Source organism: Endocarpon pusillum, assembly GCF_000464535.1.
Source record: "Endocarpon pusillum Z07020 unplaced genomic scaffold C713767, whole genome shotgun sequence".
NCBI lineage: Eukaryota > Fungi > Ascomycota > Eurotiomycetes > Verrucariales > Verrucariaceae > Endocarpon > Endocarpon pusillum.
Window position 1 is genome coordinate 138,067 of NW_006913559.1, and position 19,149 is coordinate 157,215.

General features: G+C 48.6%; 3 protein-coding genes across 3 annotated transcripts; 1 reads left to right on the forward strand and 2 right to left on the reverse strand.

Moving 5' to 3' along the window:
- Positions 1-1,837: 1,837 nt before the first annotated feature.
- EPUS_04324 (uncharacterized protein) lies at positions 1,838-4,022 on the forward strand (the record flags this gene model as incomplete). Its single annotated transcript, XM_007788236.1, has 2 exons — positions 1,838-2,159; positions 2,212-4,022. The coding sequence occupies 2 exons, from the start codon at positions 1,838-1,840 to the stop codon at positions 4,020-4,022; spliced, it is 2,133 nt and encodes a 710-aa protein (XP_007786426.1).
- Positions 4,023-12,455: 8,433 nt separating this feature from the next.
- On the reverse strand, positions 12,456-13,784 carry EPUS_04325 (uncharacterized protein; the record flags this gene model as incomplete). Its single annotated transcript, XM_007788237.1, has 1 exon — positions 12,456-13,784. The coding sequence occupies one exon, from the start codon at positions 13,782-13,784 to the stop codon at positions 12,456-12,458; it is 1,329 nt and encodes a 442-aa protein (XP_007786427.1).
- Positions 13,785-16,216: 2,432 nt separating this feature from the next.
- EPUS_04326 (uncharacterized protein) lies at positions 16,217-17,731 on the reverse strand (the record flags this gene model as incomplete). The annotated part of the gene is made up of 1 exon (XM_007788238.1): positions 16,217-17,731. The coding sequence occupies one exon, from the start codon at positions 17,729-17,731 to the stop codon at positions 16,217-16,219; it is 1,515 nt and encodes a 504-aa protein (XP_007786428.1).
- Positions 17,732-19,149: the final 1,418 nt, after the last annotated feature.

Consider the following 19,149-nt stretch of genomic DNA (forward strand, 5'->3'; position numbering starts at 1 on the left):
GGAGAAAGGTAATAGTGGTGAGGAGCGAGCGCCAGCTTTCAAGCGAATGGATTTCAGAGTTGAGTGTTCTCTGGTGCTGGTATACTTATGCCGTTACTTTGGATATGATGCATTTCACAAAAATCGGGAGAAATGTCAATGGGCTTGTAACATATTAATACATTGAAGCAGCATTTGCGGCTTGTATGAAGCGCTCGACTAGTCATTTGTTCGTGTTCTGCTCATGCTCGTGCATTATATTTCGTTTCCATGGCTACGTGCAGTTCGTGTTGCCGCCTCTATCTGCATTCAAAAGAGGTAGCTTGGTTGTCAGGAGAAAGAGCTCCGGTCAGATTGAATTCTGCCGTCTTCTGAGGAAAGACGGAATCGAGATGCAAACATTTGGTGTGGCGGAAGCCACATATGTAGGACGTGATGATTTACGAGAATTAACAGCTAGAACCCGGCCAGACTGTATGAACGCCTATTGGCCAGTTTTTCTACATGTAACCCTTATGTTCTGCCTGCTTTGATTGGTCAATTTCTATTGCGATTTCTACTGCAATTTCGCAGCTTGTTTTGCTGTACCGTACAGCTAATTTGTACGTACATCTACCTACGCTACGGAGTTGTGCATCAAAAGTCATCAATATACGCTAAAATTAGAGCGCCATTAGCACACTCGATCTCAGCTTCAGCGCCACGTGAAAGATTCGCGATAGGAGTGAAGCCCTAGAGCTGCTGCTAGGACCCCTTATTCTAGAGCCCTTTTCAGGCTATTTGACATGTCTCCCAGGCCTGTGTCAGTTAAGCTTCAGCCATCCACCCTCTCTGACCATCCTAACGCCCACCACCTACTACAGTCAGTACCAGGCAGAAGTATCCATAACCCGGCGCTAGTATCTCTGTCAGGAAACGGACTACAAAACGAATTCGCTAAGCCTTGAACAGTTAAGCAGCACCTGCTATAGCCAATAACTATGGAATATCGTCCAAGAAGCTTCTAGGCATCAATGCGACACTGCATCAGAACTAGCTGCTACTAGCACTGAGCTATGAATACTTCCGCTTGGTACCGAGTACTAACATCACGCTAGTATAAGAAGGGCTAGCTTTTGCTCATCCTGGTTAACATATATTGATAACTTTTTGATGCACAACTCCGTACCCCTTAATAGATAATACAAGTTGCTTTCTACGCACCCTTTGCAGATGGTCAAACAAATCCTTTACCCTCTTCTCCATGGCCAAGCTATTTTAAAAAGTAGACGCAATGCACGCGGTCCCCTTGCCAGCAGTTGCCGCGAAATTATCCTCTCTTTTTATCTTGTCCCCGTGGTCGTTGCCATGGTGACCCTTACTATTCGGGACCTCCGTGGGTGCTAGTGCCTGGTGGCTTTTAGGATGGGCACCTGCAGTAGTCTCTGGGCGAACCGCTGGTACTTTTTGGGTTGCTCTTATTACGAAGCACACAGCTTTCCGACATGCAGCCCATTTCAGCGATTGCTGCGCCATGGTGCTTCCCTCCTCTGCCCTTATCGCTCCGATCTATGAACTAGCATTGGATTCTACATCTGTCGATCGGGATGGTGTATCTCAGCCATGCTCGTCAAGCGACCCTCCCAGCACGTATGTGGCAAAAAACACACAACGAAAGGAGCCGAGAGGTAGAAATATCGGGTATGACCACGATCTTTATACCCAAATTCCTTCTACTCTTTTTTCAATATCGGAAAGTCCATTGCAAGTGTTACTTCACGCCCGAATAATCTGAACAGTTTCAACAAAGCTCTAGAAAGGGATATTGCCTGATTGGGAGATCTTATCTGTCAAACCTCTGCTTACAGCTAGACCGATCATGGAGTCGGATTCGTTTGACGCGTTCTGCGACTTCTGTCGCGAGAACTTCAATGAGTGCTCTCCATGGGCCGGTGGTGTTTACAAGGCCACAAGAATTCGCAGCATAGCTAGCCTGATGACTTCACGGGCACAAGGCTGTTCTCTGTGTCGTTTGATCCTAGTACCTACGAACATTGGTTTCCTGGGTCATGACCATGTTGCGTTCGAACTAGGGCACTCAGATCGATTCCCTGATGTGCTTGAACTTCGATTCAGACCGAGTTCCGTAGAGGGCACTTCAAGTGGAATTTACAAATGGATCGATCTGATAAGGATTAACAGTATGTATTAGTACCAACTCAGACGGCGGCAAACTTACCATCCGAACGCTAGGTGTTACCTACCCAACGATAAGACATCTTCCTCATCAATCGACGTGGCCCCGGCAAACTCGAACACAAGCGAGCAAATGGATTACGGAATGCTGGGATCGTCACCAGCTATGCCACTCTCAGCTACCTAAAGCAAAGAGACAGACTACAAGGCTTCCGACCAGGCTCATCGATGTTGGAACGGTGTCCCGGCCTTATGCTCGCCTTGTACATTCATCAAATCTTTCTAGCGAAACGCAGTATATGACCTTGAGTCATTGTTGGGGTCAGACATCCTCGCTAGTCCTGCGCAAGGACAATTTTCGGAAATTTATAGCCGACATCTCCTCCGAACTTCCAATAATGTACGCTGACGCCATCCAAGTCACACGGGAGCTTGGTATTCAATATATTTGGGTTGATTCTTTGTGCATCATTCAAGATTCAGAAGAGGATTGGCGGCACGAATCTGCTCAGATGGACAAAGTGTATTCTAATTCACGCTGTACCATTGCTGGTGCCATGTCGAAGAATAGTGATGAGGGCCTATTCTTTGATAGAGCAGTACCGGCAGCAACTCCGTGCAAAATCTCGTGTACATGGAATCCCAATCACCCAGAGACATTTCTCTGTTATGACGATTCTCCGTGGATCGATCTGGAGTTCGGACCACTATATTCACGGGCATGGGTGGTGCAAGAGCGTCTTCTATCACCATGCATGCTTCTATTTGCAGATGACCAAGTATATTGGGAGTGCTCAGAATTGATTGCTTCGGATTCTTGCCCTTCCGGCTTACCACTCCTCATCCATCGACTGAAATCTACATGGTCATCGGTAGTCCAATGCCAACCTCTACCCTTAGGTAATATAGTTCCTGCCACCGAAGCGGAGCTCTCACTCTCCAGGTCAAACGCAGAGCTTGGGGAGAGCGCAATAGAACGGCTAATGGGCGCTTGGGCATATATCGTCTCTGCATATACGTATGGTGGGTTGACTTTCACATCTGATAAGCTGGTTGCTATTTCAGGTCTTGCTCGTCAGATAAGAAAAGTCCTCGATGCTGAAGCGGAAGACTATCTCGCCGGTCTTTGGAGATACAAGCTTGCAAGACAACTCTTATGGTCTAGCTCTAATCAGGCAGAAAGCAAGCAAGTTCGAGCTCCATCATGGTCGTGGTCGTCAGTGGATGGATGGGCTACACCCGTCTTCTTGGAGATTTTGGAGTATGCAACCACACGCTTAGAATATTGGTTGGATACTATAGTAATTCTGCAGGCGTCGACCTACCCTATCGCTGACCCATTTGGTCCAGTCAGTGGAGGACATCTCCTTGTACAAGGACCAATTTGTCGCATAAAACGTCCCACCGAATCAGTAAAGGATCCGCATTGGTGGCGTAATGCACATACATTGTTCACCACAAAGGAAGGGATATTGAACCTGGGTAATGCGCAATGCTCGTGGTCAATTGATAATCTAAGCCCGGATAAAGTCGAAGTCGATTCCGTGTACTTGATGCCTTCTGCTGTGGTGCGCTTCGCTCGCAGGGTGTTACGTGGAGAGACTTCGTCAACCTCTGGGATTGCCAAAACCTCACCAAAAAAAGACTCCACCCGTCGTCTCGACTCAAGCCTGGAAGAAAACGTTGGTGGCTTGGCTATGGTAAAGATGCTCGCTGTGAAGGGGCAGTATCAACGCATTGGCGCATTCAAATTGACGCACAAAGGCGCACAGGCGGACTTACGCAAAGCCATAGGTGCACGTACATTACGCGAGGAGGACTACCTTGACTTTGATGGCAGTGAGAGCTATACTATCAAAATTGTGTGATACGAGCCGGCTACGACTGATCAAATCTCGATTCTGACCCATGAGTGACTGATGGAATGCTCCAAAGGTTGAGACCGAAAGCACGAAATGAAGTTGAAACTCTCCTGCTGAGCTACTCTTCCTTGTTGAAATTGGTGAGACATGTACGGAGTCGTGCTTCAAAAGTTTTCAATATACGCTAACTAGGGTAACATGAAGCTAGCTCTATATATACTAGTGCAATGATAAGGCACAGGGCTTATCTAAGGGCTAGGTAGTTAAAGCTTAGTGGTCTCTGGAATGGAGCTAGAGGTTATGCCGCCTGGAAGACAGCCCTAGAAGAAGTTAAGATGGCAGGGTGTCGCTGGGCAGGCTAGGGACCCTACCCCTATTGTGCACGGCTTACGTTGCCACTGAATCTTAGTAGTCTTTCAAAGTGCTGCTCTAATATTGGCGTATATTGAAAACTTTTGAGCACCACTGCACTCCGGACAGCCAAATCCTTGGCGCTGTGTGACCACGCAGGCACCACTCTGCGCAGTAGTTAGCCTCTCCTCCCTCTGAGATAGATTCTGCAGGTAGATAGAATTCCATTCATCCACTTTAAACTTCTCCTCAACGCAGGAGCCTTAATCGATTCGGTCGATAAGAGAGGCTGGACGCCACTCCATGCTACAGCAGCCAATGACCGCAGCAAGGTGATTCAGGTGCTTTTGAATGAAAATGTCATCAAGGACGCTGATTCTACAGCGAAGGCTGCTGCAATTCAATCAGAAAGCCCCAGTCTGAGAGCTTAGAGCCACACTGGGCTTCTCCAAGTCAAAGTGTCAGGTGTCCAGCTCGTACTCACCGGTGCTCACGGGGATTGGCTGCTAAAGCGACATTGCGTGGGTGAGCTCAAGATGAGCTGGGGTAGGGATGTATTGTACTTACATGCCAGGAAAATGCCCGATTGATTTTTTGGACCTCGCCTCAAGTTTAACAGCTCTTGTTCGCTCTGCTGTTGAACAAATAACAACCGCAAAGCCATTCCTCGTTCCATCATCATCGATTTTGAATCCTCCTTCAGTGATTAGACTTTGGCCACTGATCGCATGGAACTTTTGTGGCCCAAACTGTGGCGAGGCCGACGCCACTAGGATCCAGAAATGCTCTTGCAGCGGTGGAGTCGGTGCACAGATCAAAGTTGACTTGTGCATCGTACTGGTTCCTGTCTAAGGTCGTTCTCATGGCGCAACATGGATTTCCCTGCGCAGGGCATAGATTGTTGACCTACAGAGCCAGGTTAGCGTTGTCTTTGGCAGGGTAAAACAACAGAAATGGGAGAACTCCTATGCACCTCTATCATGATCTGCCCAGGGTGCGATAGCGGGCAATTGCTACAAGGATCATCAACGCCGGTGATTTTCCAGCGAGTCTTGCAAGCCGGTTCCGCACCCTCTCCAGGACCGACACCGAAAGCATTCTGGGAGATGAGGGCAGCGTAACCAGGAACAGGATAGAATCGGCCCCCAGTGTCTTGGTGATGCAGCCATCATACTTGGTGAAAGTCGCCTTATATCATTGAGAAGTCACAAAGAGCGGGAGCGGAATGAAAAGGAGCGGAAGAACAAAATACATGTCGGGCTATTTGCAAGCTGTGAGAGTTTAGTTACCTTTCTGAAGTTTTGGATTTGGTGATGCTCTACCTCCATCTCAGCATTCTATGCCAGCACATATATATTCAACGCACACTGTCCAGCAGTGTGGTGTCACGCCTCAACAGATTGAGCCAATCTCTCCCTCAGATTCTCATGTACGTTTCCGGAGCCGTGCCTAGGAGCTGTAGATGTCAGGAGGCATCCAGTTCACCGATAGGCACTACAGAGCACTTGACACGGAGCGTTGGTTTATTTTATCTCACGTGGGCTTGACTATGCGGACGCTTTCTGGCATGCCTTAGCTAAGGGCAGTTGCAACGCGAGCCTGAACTCCGAGAGACTTTACCGCCATTCGACTCAGGCCCGGAACAGTACAAGACTATGCGAAGATGTCCATTGCAAAGTACGGAGAACGTTGGATGAGTCCAGTGTTTCAAGGAAATCGGCCCATGCAAAGCGGTCTCTGCAATATACAAGTGGAGAGACAGGGGTCGAAAGCGACGTCCTTCCATTGGTATCGCAAGAGAGGGGTTTTGAGTGTCCTGCTGTGGATCTTTCGGACAAAAGGGGCGATTCGAATGTACCAGTGAGCGTACATGAAAGAAGACTTGTTGGCGCATGCTCTGAATGGTCTAAGAAGGAATGGCAGCTTCACTTGAAACACACCACAAGGCAGCTGTTGGCTCTTAAGATCTTGGAAAAGGTATCTGGCATCAGCTGGCTTCCATCTAGCGTGCTAAGGACTTAAGTTAAGGCAATCTAGCAATCCCAGCTCACAGCTATTTAGCACCCCTTTCCCCAAAGGATGGCTAAGTTATGCGTTTCCTTAATCAATCATGCCAAGCTCTTCTAGAACGCTCTTCTAGAACGCGCCTCTTTCAACGTGCATGAGGTCTGGCAGGAAACCATGTAGTCATACTGACTGATCCATCTTTAAGGCAAGGATCGGCAGACCCTAGCGTTCGTAGTTCGTAGTTCGTAGTGACTGTGCTGTAGATTAAAGGGATAATTCGTAAGCCTTCGCTCGTCTTCCGATCCAAGGTCATTCGGTCGACAGTCCCAAAAGCATTCGATTATGCCCCTGACCAGCATTTTCAACGGCACGCGACGCGCCTTGGCGAGATTCTCCCGCAACGGCTACAGATTAGCGCATCGCTTGCGGACGACAACCTCCCCAGGGGGAAAGCTTCCGCTGTTCAATACTTGTACTTGGTAGACCTGTTATAGACGAGCCGGTGCGAATGATTAACTACGATATATACGCTCTCTCCCCGCCTTCCTCTTCGAGTATAGTCAGTGCGCGAGACTCGGCCGTGTTGACAGCACATTCAAATGTCACTATGTTGTTGCATACTGCACGTCTAGGGAGATCAAGACCAACCGGATCATGTCTAGCAAGCTCGATGCAAAGTCTAAGCCCGAACACTGCTTTTCTAAGCTGACAATTGAGTTTAAGACCCCGCATCTATCACGCCGTTGAGGGCAGGGCCGGTATGCACACCTGCGCGCGAAGCAAGCAGATTACATTACGGATCAGATGCTCATCAAGCACAAGCACAATCACGAATCACTCTCTACCATAAGGATCAAGGAGACGCGAGATGAATTGGCAGCTTTGCCTCTTCTGGGGGCCATGACCGGAGGAATGTGCCATTGTTGTACCGGTCAGTATGTAGTCCAACCCGACTAAGGTGGTCCTCTTCAGGAGACTTGGGCGAGAACGGTGATACTCGCTCCTTGGTAAGTCTTGAGAAGTCTATATATACTGTCTGCTCCCTCTTCTGCTCCGTCGACGTGATCACAGCCGAAAACGATACAAGCAATCCTCCACAGAGTATCTGCAAGCCTGTCGCGATCAGCATCGACGAATATATCAAGATGGTATCATTACTCGTATACGCTGCTTTGATCTCTTCCCTCTTCTTGTCTGGCTACAGTGCTCCTACCACTATCAAGCGTGCAGATGGTCCGGGAACCCCTTACCAATGTGCTTCGTCCTATGGTGCACCCAAAATTAAAGACACCCTGCTGAGAGCTGGAGCTAATGCTCGAGGTAAAACTCCATCAAGCTCATTCATTGACGAGACGTAATCCTGCTTGAAAGATTGGGCAAGACTGACACGAGGGCTCGCTATAGATCTAGCTATAACCATATTGGAGACGTCAGTGATCTCACCCTTCCATACTTACAATCCCTTGTCCAACAAGCTTACCTATCACAGCGGATGCGACATGGACGCCACGCATTATCCATTGGGAGATCGAAAGACAGGAGACTCTGCCAATTGGGGTCTGTTCAAGAATAACTGTTGGTCTTTTGAGGGCGCTTTCCAGCGACGCACTCCTCAGCCATGTCCCTTGTCTGACGCTGCTCTGTAGGGTACTCTATCCGCAAACATTGCAGCCAATTCCAAGGCCTCAGCGAGAGCCAATGGATGCGAGGACAGGTTTTGAAGTCTGTTTCCTCGAATTCCTGCAAGCGTCTTATCTTATCGACTGACTTTTTATAAGCAACGACCCGGCGGCGTCCATCAAATGTCAGCACGAGCAGATTACCAAGCTCGGCCTTCAGGGATTTTATGCAATCCAGCGGTGCGTATCCAACATCACAGGCCTATTGTCCAGTACTTCCTTGCTGACAATGAGGACACAGTGGTGTACCCAGCGAGACTGACGACTACCGCGTTGCTGTAGAGTTTATCCTGAAATACCTTAATCAGGGCCATCTCCGCGACAATTGGGTAACATACTACATGCTTCATGCTGTCTGAGGTTCTGGTACGAGTAGGTTTATGTTAAGAGGACGTGGTCGTTGCTGGCAGCACCACAGTATCGCTTTCCAAACCAAGCTTTCCATTTATATGTACATATTTTTATCCTTCAAAGGTCTTAGGATAGACACATGGTGGATCTGGTACTTATACACATCTTATGAGTCATAGTCAGGAATGGTGTTGTACATGTCTACCGAACTCCTGCAGCTGAGTACCAGCCTTTCGCTACCTTATGCTGGAGGATATGTATTCATTGTTCGCCCGCGAATTGATAAGAAGACGTAGGACCCGACTTACTACGTCAATATTAAATCAGAAGGGCCGCAAAACATCTTGAGGACGCTTCTACGAAATGTCCGCGCGGTCAATCTGAACGAAGATAAGCCTGCCGTATGATCCTCCCACCGCTCTATTACTTTGACCCTACCACTAACTTAAGCCCAGATTGAACACAATCTGCTGTACAATTATCTCGATGAATTACAATCGTATCTGAGCAATGCAAATACTTGCGCGATCCATGATCCTATCTGTCTTAAGCACTTAGACCTCCTGGTCGACTTTATCAAAGCAACCTATAAGTTGACAGGTCAACGCCTTCTGTTGCTTTTGGAAACTGGTGAAATCACGTTCAATTTGTTTTGGGCACTCTTCGAGCCAAACTCGATGGTCTACACGACTTGCTTTGGTACTGACAAATCACGGTGCGTCATATAGCGACGGTGAAGAGAGGCAGACACGCAATGGATTGAAGTACTATAAGATGGAGTGTCGGTATTTGGATACGACGGCCAAGTGTTTGAGGCCGCGTCGCTCCATCTTGCTATTGTGAAATTCCGTGGGAAAGGGAGCATCAGCAGCGCTGAATGCTTTCCCTCTTCAGTACCCTCCGGATGAAAAAGGACCAAAGGCTACCTTGTTGAATGCGGCCGAAAATTTGTCTCAATGCTTGGAGCTTACCATCGTCACTGCTGAGGTACAGCATTTTGTATGAAGGACGGAGAGCCTTTCAAGGTATCTGGCGACAGCGGGGTCATGCTTGATGCTGCTTTCTTCCGGAAGATGAATCCTAACTACACTAGGCCGCGACCTGAGGCATTAGGCAACAAGAAGACGGATGATGACATTTTATCAGAACCATCTAACGAACGAAGTCTTGATCAAGTAAAAGACAATGGCGTGGAAACAGCCAAATTGGAAGAGAAGGGCTTCCTCATCTGCTGTCCGACCGTGCTAGGTTTTAGTCTCGGAGATAAAATGTGGAGTATGGTAGTGTCTCTCTTAAGGTACAGTTGCTCTTATATTAATCCGATGATTCACAGTGGAATTTGCTGTTGCCGATATAAAAGACATCGAACGGTCCTCATCACCTTTTGATTGTTTAACAATCCCTGATGAACAGACGGAGGTCATCATAGCCCTTGCGGAAACCCGTTTGGGTCTGGTGCCCAGCGTCCCATTTGATGACTTCATGACGGGGAAGGGGAGAGGGTCTCAATGTCCTATGGCACGAAGATCCTCAATGTTTCTGTTTGAACCAAATGACGTGTCACTTAGTGGAACACCAGGTGTCGGCAAGACCTTGACAGCGGAGGCGGTGTCTGACCATCTTCAACGGCCTCTCTATTCGGTGCGCATAATTTAAATCCTTCTAAGATTCAGTCTAACTCTTCAAATCTCTGCCGGAGAACTGAGCCTTGGGTCAGCGAAGATGGAAGTTCAGATTTCGCACGTCTTCCAAACCACCAATCACTAGAAAGCCCTAATACTTCTAGATAAAACAGATGTGTATATAGAACGAAGTTCAAAGCAGGATCTCGCTCGCAACAAGTTTGTCTCGGTCTTCCTCCGCAAGCTGGAATACTGCGAGGGTATCATGTTCCTCACCACGGACCGAGTTTCCGACTTCGATGAGGCGATCCTCAGCAGGATCCATCTCATTTTGAAATACCACGAATTAGGGATTAGTGTGAGAGAAAATTGTGGGAGCATTTGCTGCACAGGGTCTACACGTCTCAGGGAGCAGCGGTATTGGCTCATGAAGAAGTGGAACGCTTGGCCAAAACAAAATTTAACAGTCGACAGGTAGGTTTGTCGTGCAATATATCTGGAGACCTCTTCCACTAATTCACCGTCTGTTAGAATAAGAACATAGTTGCCATAGCCTATGCTCTAGCTACCAAGAAAGGTACTCAAGTTGCTTACTCCCATATCTTGCGGGCAGTCATAGCGAGTGAAAACTTTACTCGTGAATTCACTAGCACAAGCGTTATTGAGCAGTTACAGTCGAGTCTAAGAGCCCAAAAGCAGACCCCAGTTGGACCAGAACCGGGTCTTGCCAACTCCTCAGTCACCTGCTCAGCCTCTGCTCAAGGCTGCTCAGACGCGCTCAGTCTCGGCTCAGGTTAAAGCAGCGCCCGCTCAGGATGGAGGTCGTAACTGGAACTGGGAAAAAAAATCTTATGTCCGACTATAGAGGTATTCAGCAAAGCGTCTCTGTTATCTTGCTTATCAAAAAGAGTTGATGGAATGGTTTGGAATAGGGTGGAGATTAGGTGAATTTTGAGGTTAGGAAAAGGAAAAAGAGTACGATCAATCGGCAATCCACCGATTTATTTCCTGCTTGATTGTTTTCGGTAATTACTTCTTCGGTAGTTAGTGGTGGCATCCAGTCCTACGATAGTACCCATACCTACAAGAAACGGGCTTTCTCTTTTGCTGGTGGCGGCGATCATGATGCAATGCCAGAGAGGGGAGGACACTCAAAGGAAAAAGAAAACTCAGCCCCGGAAAAGACTAGATCTGCCTGTTTACACAATCTCATGTAACTAGCATGAGATGAAATCGCTAAATGGTTCGAAGGTTTCAGAAACTCCTCAATCCACCTGCCTGAAAGTACACAGGCAGGAAAGGATCCCATTCGCGGCTCGGCTCTTTCTTGATATGAGGAGAAAACACAATGAGAAGCAAGGGTGGGAAAATGGACATCGGCTTTATGTTCACTGGTGCGGACCCCTTACCGTAGTTGTCCCAGTGCCTAATCAACAATTAAAATGATGAGAGCCTTTGTTCTCTGAGTTAATTCCCTAAGAGCCCGGCAATGAAGGTTTTAGAAAACCAGCTCAGTCAAACCGACCCCGCCTTCATCCCGCACATCAGCTCAGTAGGTTATTTTGTTTTTCTCCTCCGAATTGAGTTCTCGATGTATCCATTCAGAGGGAGAGAAAAGAGGTTGAGTGATTACTGGAGCTTCAGGAGCTGTCATTCATATCCACCCTGTCCCTCGGGCTTTGGCACCTCGTCTTCATCCAAGAGAGTGAAAGGTTTATGCGCTTTGTGTGTGGTTGAAAAATCCAAAGATAATCATCTGGACCCTTTTCTTTCTTTCTTTCGGCTCTCAAAGCACGTCCTGTCCAAGGGGGAACGCGTTCTTCCCGTCTCGGGCTGCAGCGCCTCTCTCATGCGAGCGTGCGGTCTGCTGGGTAGGGATTCCTTGGTCGTCTGACACTTCGCAAAAATAGGGATCTAGGGTTTGTCAAAGCTTTATGACTTGTGGACGGCAATCGATATCTCAGTTTGGGACCTGAATGCTGGCCGTCTTTAGTTTGGCTGGGTAGGCGCTTGGAATGTGGACGACCTGGGTTGGGGCAAGGTACTATTCTTCAGGCATGTTCGCAGAAGCCTGATATCTGATGCAATCATGATCATAGAATAGTCAACGTGAATGGTAGATCAAGGTAATGCAAAGCCATCTTAGGGAGTAAGTCTCCAGGCTTGGAAAACCAAACACAGGGCTTTCGAATCCGATTCGGAGTTAAAAGATAGTGGAAATGGGACAAAGAATTGAAGATCAATGCTCTTATCAGAGAACTATGGAAACGAGGCAGCCAGGTGCGCCATGAAAATATGCAGCTATTAACCGTGAATTACATTCCCGTGTGCTCGTACAAGGAGGGCATTGCCCCTTTCGTGTCTAAACATCGAAGAGATAGGCGACCCGAGCCTCAAGGTTGCATGTCATGTTTCCAAGACGGAAACCTTCAGCTAGTATCCATGGCATTTGCCAAAGCTGGAGGGTCTTCAGGACTGTCTGGCGAGGAAGGCGGAGACCAATCAGTATCAGAGTGATGACTATCATAATTAGTGACTTCCGGCCAAACCAGACCCGTCGCCTTGTGCAGTCGCCTATAGAACCACACATCGTAAGACAAGGATCTTTCTTGATAGAGCGTCATGAAAAGCGAAGGTGACAAGTGTACCACAAAAGGGCTTTGGTCCATGGGTCCATGATTGATGGGCATTCCCAACCATTGATTCCATCTCCGCATGTCGAAGAACTGCTCAATCGACTTGGAAGCGACGAGCCACCTACCTGGGGAATGTTTGAAGTCGTCCATGCGGGATCTCGGATGCTTCCATTCGCTAAAATCCTGTACATGGGACTGAAACTTGTAGGGCCAGTCGGGAAGACACGTCAAACCTTGAGTGTCATCCCCCGGTCTCGGCCCCGTAAACTCACCATCAACCACACCCACAAGCCCATCGAACATATAATACTCCCAACTAAAACCCAGCTCACGAGTTGGCTCTGTTCGGCGATAGTAAGGCTCGTTATTGAGGAGAGCTTCTTCAGAACGGTAGAAATTGACTATATGCGCCAATTCATGTACCATCAACAAGGCGAGTTGAAAGAGGCAACGCTGTTGCATCGCCAAGGGCAGGTCAAGCCATCGTTGCGAGCCCATGAACTCGATGGTTTCTTTTGCTATCACTGTCAGCAGGTGCTCTTTCTTACTCCAATAGATGGTATATTCATTCTCATCTGGGTCTTCGGGAACGTCGGCGTCAAGGTTGGCGCGAACAGACAGGCTCGCTCCTGTGGCGTTAAGTTCCCAGCCATACAGCCCATGTAGGATGAAGTATCGTTGGGCGATGATATTGAGATCTCTTCGGATGCGGTCTTCTTTGATTTGGGTCCAATCTCCCTGGTCCAGTCTCAATTCCTTCTGTTTCGGTCTGCCGAAGGACTGATATGGTGCATAACATACATTGAAGAACCATGGTAAAGATTTTTCGAGGAATAGTGATGCTAGGCGTAATGCTGGCTGGATACGTTCATAGATGCTGGCCGGTAGCTCTCTGCAGCGAGCGCGTCTATCAACCTCTGAGAGCGGTCTGTCTCGATATTTCTTGCATTCCATTCTGGGCGTCTCCTTTACGCGAACATTTCTGCTCCAGTTTCGATAGGCCCATACAGGATGTATGTCATTAGTGAGATGGTTGAGAGCAGTGTTTGGATCGGCAAAAACATCCAAATCACCTACCTGAGCGGGATCGATTTCATACACGGGTTCGATAGCGAGAGACATGGTGAACTGTGGCTTGATTGCTGTTGAGGTTAGATAGGGTAGCTCGCACTCTGCTCGCAATCGAAACATGGCAGACAGTGGGGAGCTCATAACTCCACAGGCCCTAGCAAGGCAACCCGTGCACAATGGACCATGGCTGAGGAAGCACAGACCAGATCTCAAGACAACGACATCGTCCTTTGACGAAACGACTTGTCACAACAAAAGAAATGTAGAATAAGGTGGAAATAGTAACAAAGGTATTGCCCGAAATAGCCAGACACAAAAAGGACATCAAGTCAGGATAAGTTCTTGTGCACACATTCAAGTAGTGGGTCAAAGCAAGCGCAGGTCCAAGGATCCCGGAGACGATACTGCTCTGACGTTTCTCGTCTTCATGTTACAGTACTAGGTCAAAAGTATTGGCTCAACCCCACTTTTGCACCAAAAAACGTACTTTTCAATTTAAGCTAACTACTTTTCCTAGGTAATAAACTATCTAAAAAGTGTTTTTAAGTTGTTATAAAATATTAGAAAATGAATTATATATAAAAACTTTTATCTTAATACTATGTGGAAGAGAGAGATAAGAGATAAAGCAGACTTGAAAATTTTGAGGAATTTTTTTGATAGAGTTTTTACATAAAAATTATTAAAAATGAAATATAACAACTTAATTACAAGTTAAATCTTGATCAAGCACACTAGTAATAAAATAATATATGAAAAAAAGTTTCAACTATCAAATCTCTATCTATATATAAAATCTCAAGTAGTTATGAGCTGTTTTGGTCAAGCAATAAATATTTCAAAGAAACTGTCACGTGTCACGTTGGAAGCAGGCGACGAGTGCGCGAGATCTTCAGCCCATGTTGAGTGCTATCCTAAGACTGAAGAGTCGACGGTGAGGGCCCTGGGGTCGCTTCTATATAGCAAGCATGCCCCTTACTAACGTCTAGTGCTAATCAATACCCGGCGCCCTAGCGCTAGCGGGCGACAAGCATGGCAGCCGTGACAGAAACCACTTTACGCGTAAAACACGATATGCGCCAATACTTTTGACCGGGTACTGTAGAAGCAATGGACTCGTCAGCTGCTGGGTGAGAAGATGTAACTTGTTGTTGCTGGTAAACGCGTTCGACTCTGGTGTATGGAGGCGGTATCTCCTCCTAGCTGTACGGAGTTGAGAGGCTCAAGAACATGATTGAAGAACGACCCACTGGAAGTCCTTGGTGACGGACCTCCGGACCAGTCGCTCTGCCTGTCAAGACTCTACTAATACGTAGTAGTAGTATGGACATGGGAAGACTGGATTGGGAACTCGCTAACTAGAAATGGCCCGGCTTGCTTTAGGTAGGCGATCAACGTATATACGGAGTAGAACAGTCAATAAGGGAGATCATCGGTGAGGTCGGCAATGATTACCAACTACCAAGCATGCAAGAGCGGCTCGAAGCGAATGTCAAGAAAAGAAATATCGACTGAATTGGTACCATGGCACGACATTGAGTTGTCTTGAGACGAAAGCGGAAGGTGGTCTCGCCAGGGTCGAAGAGTATCAAGTTACTACGTAGTACGGAGGACTACGTAGGTTACTTTGAGTGTGATCATCAGGGTGAGAAATGAGTTGGTGGCTGACAATGGCTGACAATGGCTGACGATGGCTGACTATGGCGCAGCCAGAGTCCCCGCCCCTGGTCGCTGGAACCTCGGTCAGAAGCCAGCACCGGCTCACGAGCTTCCGAGCAAGATGGCACAATTGGGGCGCATGGGTGAGAGCATGCAGAGCAGGCAGATCGCAACGATAACGACAAGGTTGAAATGAAACCGAACGTGGTTGTGATGAAGTCTTTGCAGCTTGATGCCTGCATCTGTTCTAGGCTTCTAGCGGCTGGCGTAAATGAGGTTAGCTTCAGCGCCCCCATTCCAGACCATATTCCGATTTCAGCACACCTACGAACCCGAACTTACGGAGTACTACGTACGTACTACGTATGCCAGATGTCAGCCACATTACTTTCCCTTCCACAAACGATAACTGGGCTGCTCGTCCAAATTAGGACTCGTACTCTTGTGTGGACCAATACTGTCAATAGCAAGCTCGCCGGATAGTAGCGAGTGCGAAAAGATAAGATTTCATCAAAGCATAGATTCTGTTTCTCGTGTATTTCACTGAATCTGGTCATGGTGCCGGTCCCGGTCCCGGCCGAGGTCAGAGCCAGCCTACCCCAAAGCTCTGTTCGTACATGTATCATGCAGGGAAAATTTTCGCTCAAAATGTTCAGTTTTGTTGCCTTGCCCAATCTAGTCAACAGACAGACATAGTGTTGGTGGTGAGGAAGGATTCGCCTGGAATGCCAAATTCCATCATGCAATCAATGCTGCTGTCGAAAAAAAACAAACATTAGTATTGGGCCAACCACGATGCATCCCAATAATTTTTTTGATAATTGTCACATGTCTTCTCGGCGTTCTCTCATCTCCGGTCCAGCCGGGTAGCGAGATTGGCGAGTTTCAGACCCTGGGCCGTGCATCCGGATTTGGGGTTCATCACCCGACGTACTTGATGACGATCCCGCCCCTTGCCTGTTCAAGCCTAAACCTTCACTCTCTCCGCTATGCTCCTGCCGGAGCTGGCGACTGCTGGGTCGCGCCATCGAGTGACCATTGTAGCCCCGGGTTGACGACCCACCACTCCCACGTCGCGAGTCCTGCGCCCTCTCTCGCTGCTGGCTAGGAGGTGATTCCCGATCTCGCGATGATGTCCGTGAGAATTGAGGTGATGACTCAGGTTGGCTTGTTGGAGCTGGAGGTGCTTGATGGCCTCCGGTTGCTTTGCGTTTCTTGGGTGAGTTCTGATAATCGGCGCGTAGATGTGACGGAGCGTTTTGCGAATATGGAGAACCGTGCTGGCTTTTTGTGGATGGGGTAGGAGGATTTTGACCCGAACTGGTGTTCGGGGGCACCCAGTGATGAAAATATATTACAGGGGAGGACTGAGCTTGCTGAGATTCCTGCGGTGCCATCTGGCTCTGCTGCAATGGATGTGACCCTTGCGACGCGAATGGTGCCGGGGCAGTAGTGGTAGGAGGTCCTTGTATCTGAATTTCATTGGTGTTGAGCCGCGATAGACTACTGGAAGATGTCGATGTCCGTGGACCAGCTGCTTGACGAGCGAGTGGAGTCTGAGTTGCCTGAGCGAGAATTTGCTGCGCCTGGCCTGGAGGAGCTGTAAGAGCAGGTTGTATTTGCTGGTGACTAGGGTAGGCACTGGGTGGTACCATTCGATTGTCCCGACGAATGTCCTCTGCAGACACCGATTGCTGCTGTTGTAGTTGCTGCTGCTGCTGCTGCTGTAGCTGTTGTTGTTGTTGTTGTTGTTGTTGTTGTTGTTGTTGTTGCGCTTGCTGTTGAGCCTGAAGTTGTTGCTGCTGTTGCTGGTTCTGTTGTAGGCTCATCTGGGCCATGTAATGCTGCGCCCACTCCAAACTTTGATTTGGAAGATTTCCCCCGCCCATGCCAGCAAAGATGAGCGGAACCATTACTGGCGGCACTCCGCCCTGTAAGGACTCTCGCAGCATAGTCTGCTCTATCCGCCTTTGGTCCAGTCTCATGGTCTCCTGCTTTGTCTTCTCTTCTTCCTGCCTGCGCTTGTCTTCCTCCGCCTTCGCATGTAGCCAATTGCGCATCGACTCTTCTGCTCCAGGCCATTGAGAGGGCGGCGCTGGCAGCTGGCCTAAAGGAGCCATGGCAGGGAGATTGCTGCTCGCAGGAGGAAGGGTCATGGCAGCTGGTGGTGGCAGGCCTCGGTGCGGGTTGCTCATTCTTGAGTCGAAAGTGTCGGAGAACCCGCTAGAGTTCCCAACAGTGGGTGGTGGAGAGTATCTGGAGCTCGATGAATTGAAGGAGGGATAATCATGTGGAGACTTGAAGTCGTTCTGGTTTGGCGGTTTGAGCGTGAGCAACATTGGGTCTGCTTTAAAGGCAACGGGTAAGAGTTTGCGTCAACACATGTATGCGTGAGATTTGAGGATGGTGGAGGAATGTTATGTCATGCACTCGAGAGTCAGAAGTCCACGTAAAATAATGCGGTTGAGGTATTTCACAAAGGACCGGCGGTGAAGGGTGGTTGAATTGAATAATAGGGGTGCAAAAGGACAATCCGTGCGATTGCTGATATTTGCTGCAAGCACCTGAAGCTGGTCTAGATCTCAAAGACGCGATTCGTCCGAGTCTTTAAGTGAGGGTCGAGTGTAAGAAGCGGTAGGGCTGTCTGCAAGTGGGCTGAAGCAGCTTAGCCACGCAACCGACAGCGAGTCGATCGAGGAGGGTGTTCCAGTAGAGAAGGCCAAATGCTTCGAGAATCGCGTGCCTTCAAAACGAAAGGGTGTGGCTTTTGACGTATCAGAGAGCTGAAAAGGCTCTTTTCCCAGTCGGGCCAAGTGAAAGGTTGGAACAGCCCAATGCGGAGAGGATTGACCGTGGATGGGAGCGTTTATCCAGCTGGATTGGCTGTTGGCACGGAGCAAACGAGATGGCTTAGTCCAAGATGGCTAACACTGAGCTGCTGGTTTCAAGAAGCAATTTCCAGAAGGGCCAGAGACGATGCCACCTGTGTCATGGACCTACCGCCTCAAAGGCCGGCCGACTTCTGCTATACTAGGTAGTAAGTTACCAGTGTGATCATGGCCACAACAACCATACTAGTACGTCGCACGCGCACCGCCGCTGGTTCCAACTGGGGCTTAATCAGGACCGGACAGGCAAAGGAGTAATCGACTGTGCAGCGTGTGGAGATGCAACTGCTCGTCATGGTCTAATTCCAAGCAGCATGACGATCATGGTGGCGTCCGCATCCACATCCCCTTTACTACGGAGTCCTCGTCAGTTCTTGCTCTTCGCTCTTCTTTCCTCATTGCTCTACCTCACTCGGATAGCCTGGTCCGCAGCAACCCAGCTCTCTAACTAACGTGGTAAGCTGATCCAACTGCCCGATCCGTCTGATTTAAAGCTCTCCAAGTCCGAAACAACGATACGAAGGACATCTGCCCCTAAGGTAAGGCAGGTGTCTCTGTTTAAAGACCATCACCAGCCGCTTACAACCAACAGCTTCTCCCTGAAGCAGGACTTGTTTTATGTATTACGGATGGGCATGTTGGTAAGTCTGCTGTGATATCCAGATGCAAGAGTCCACTTGGCCATGGTTAAGGTTGGAAACAACCCCGCCGACTCTACCCGTTCGTTCTGGGCTTCTCGGACTGCTTAGGCCTTGGCCATGGCTTGGTCGGAACCGAGAAAAAACACCATGTCGACTCTTCTTGTGCAGGCAAGGGTCCCTCAGCCATCGATACTACCGGGTGGAAGACCGTGAATGTAGATCACAGCT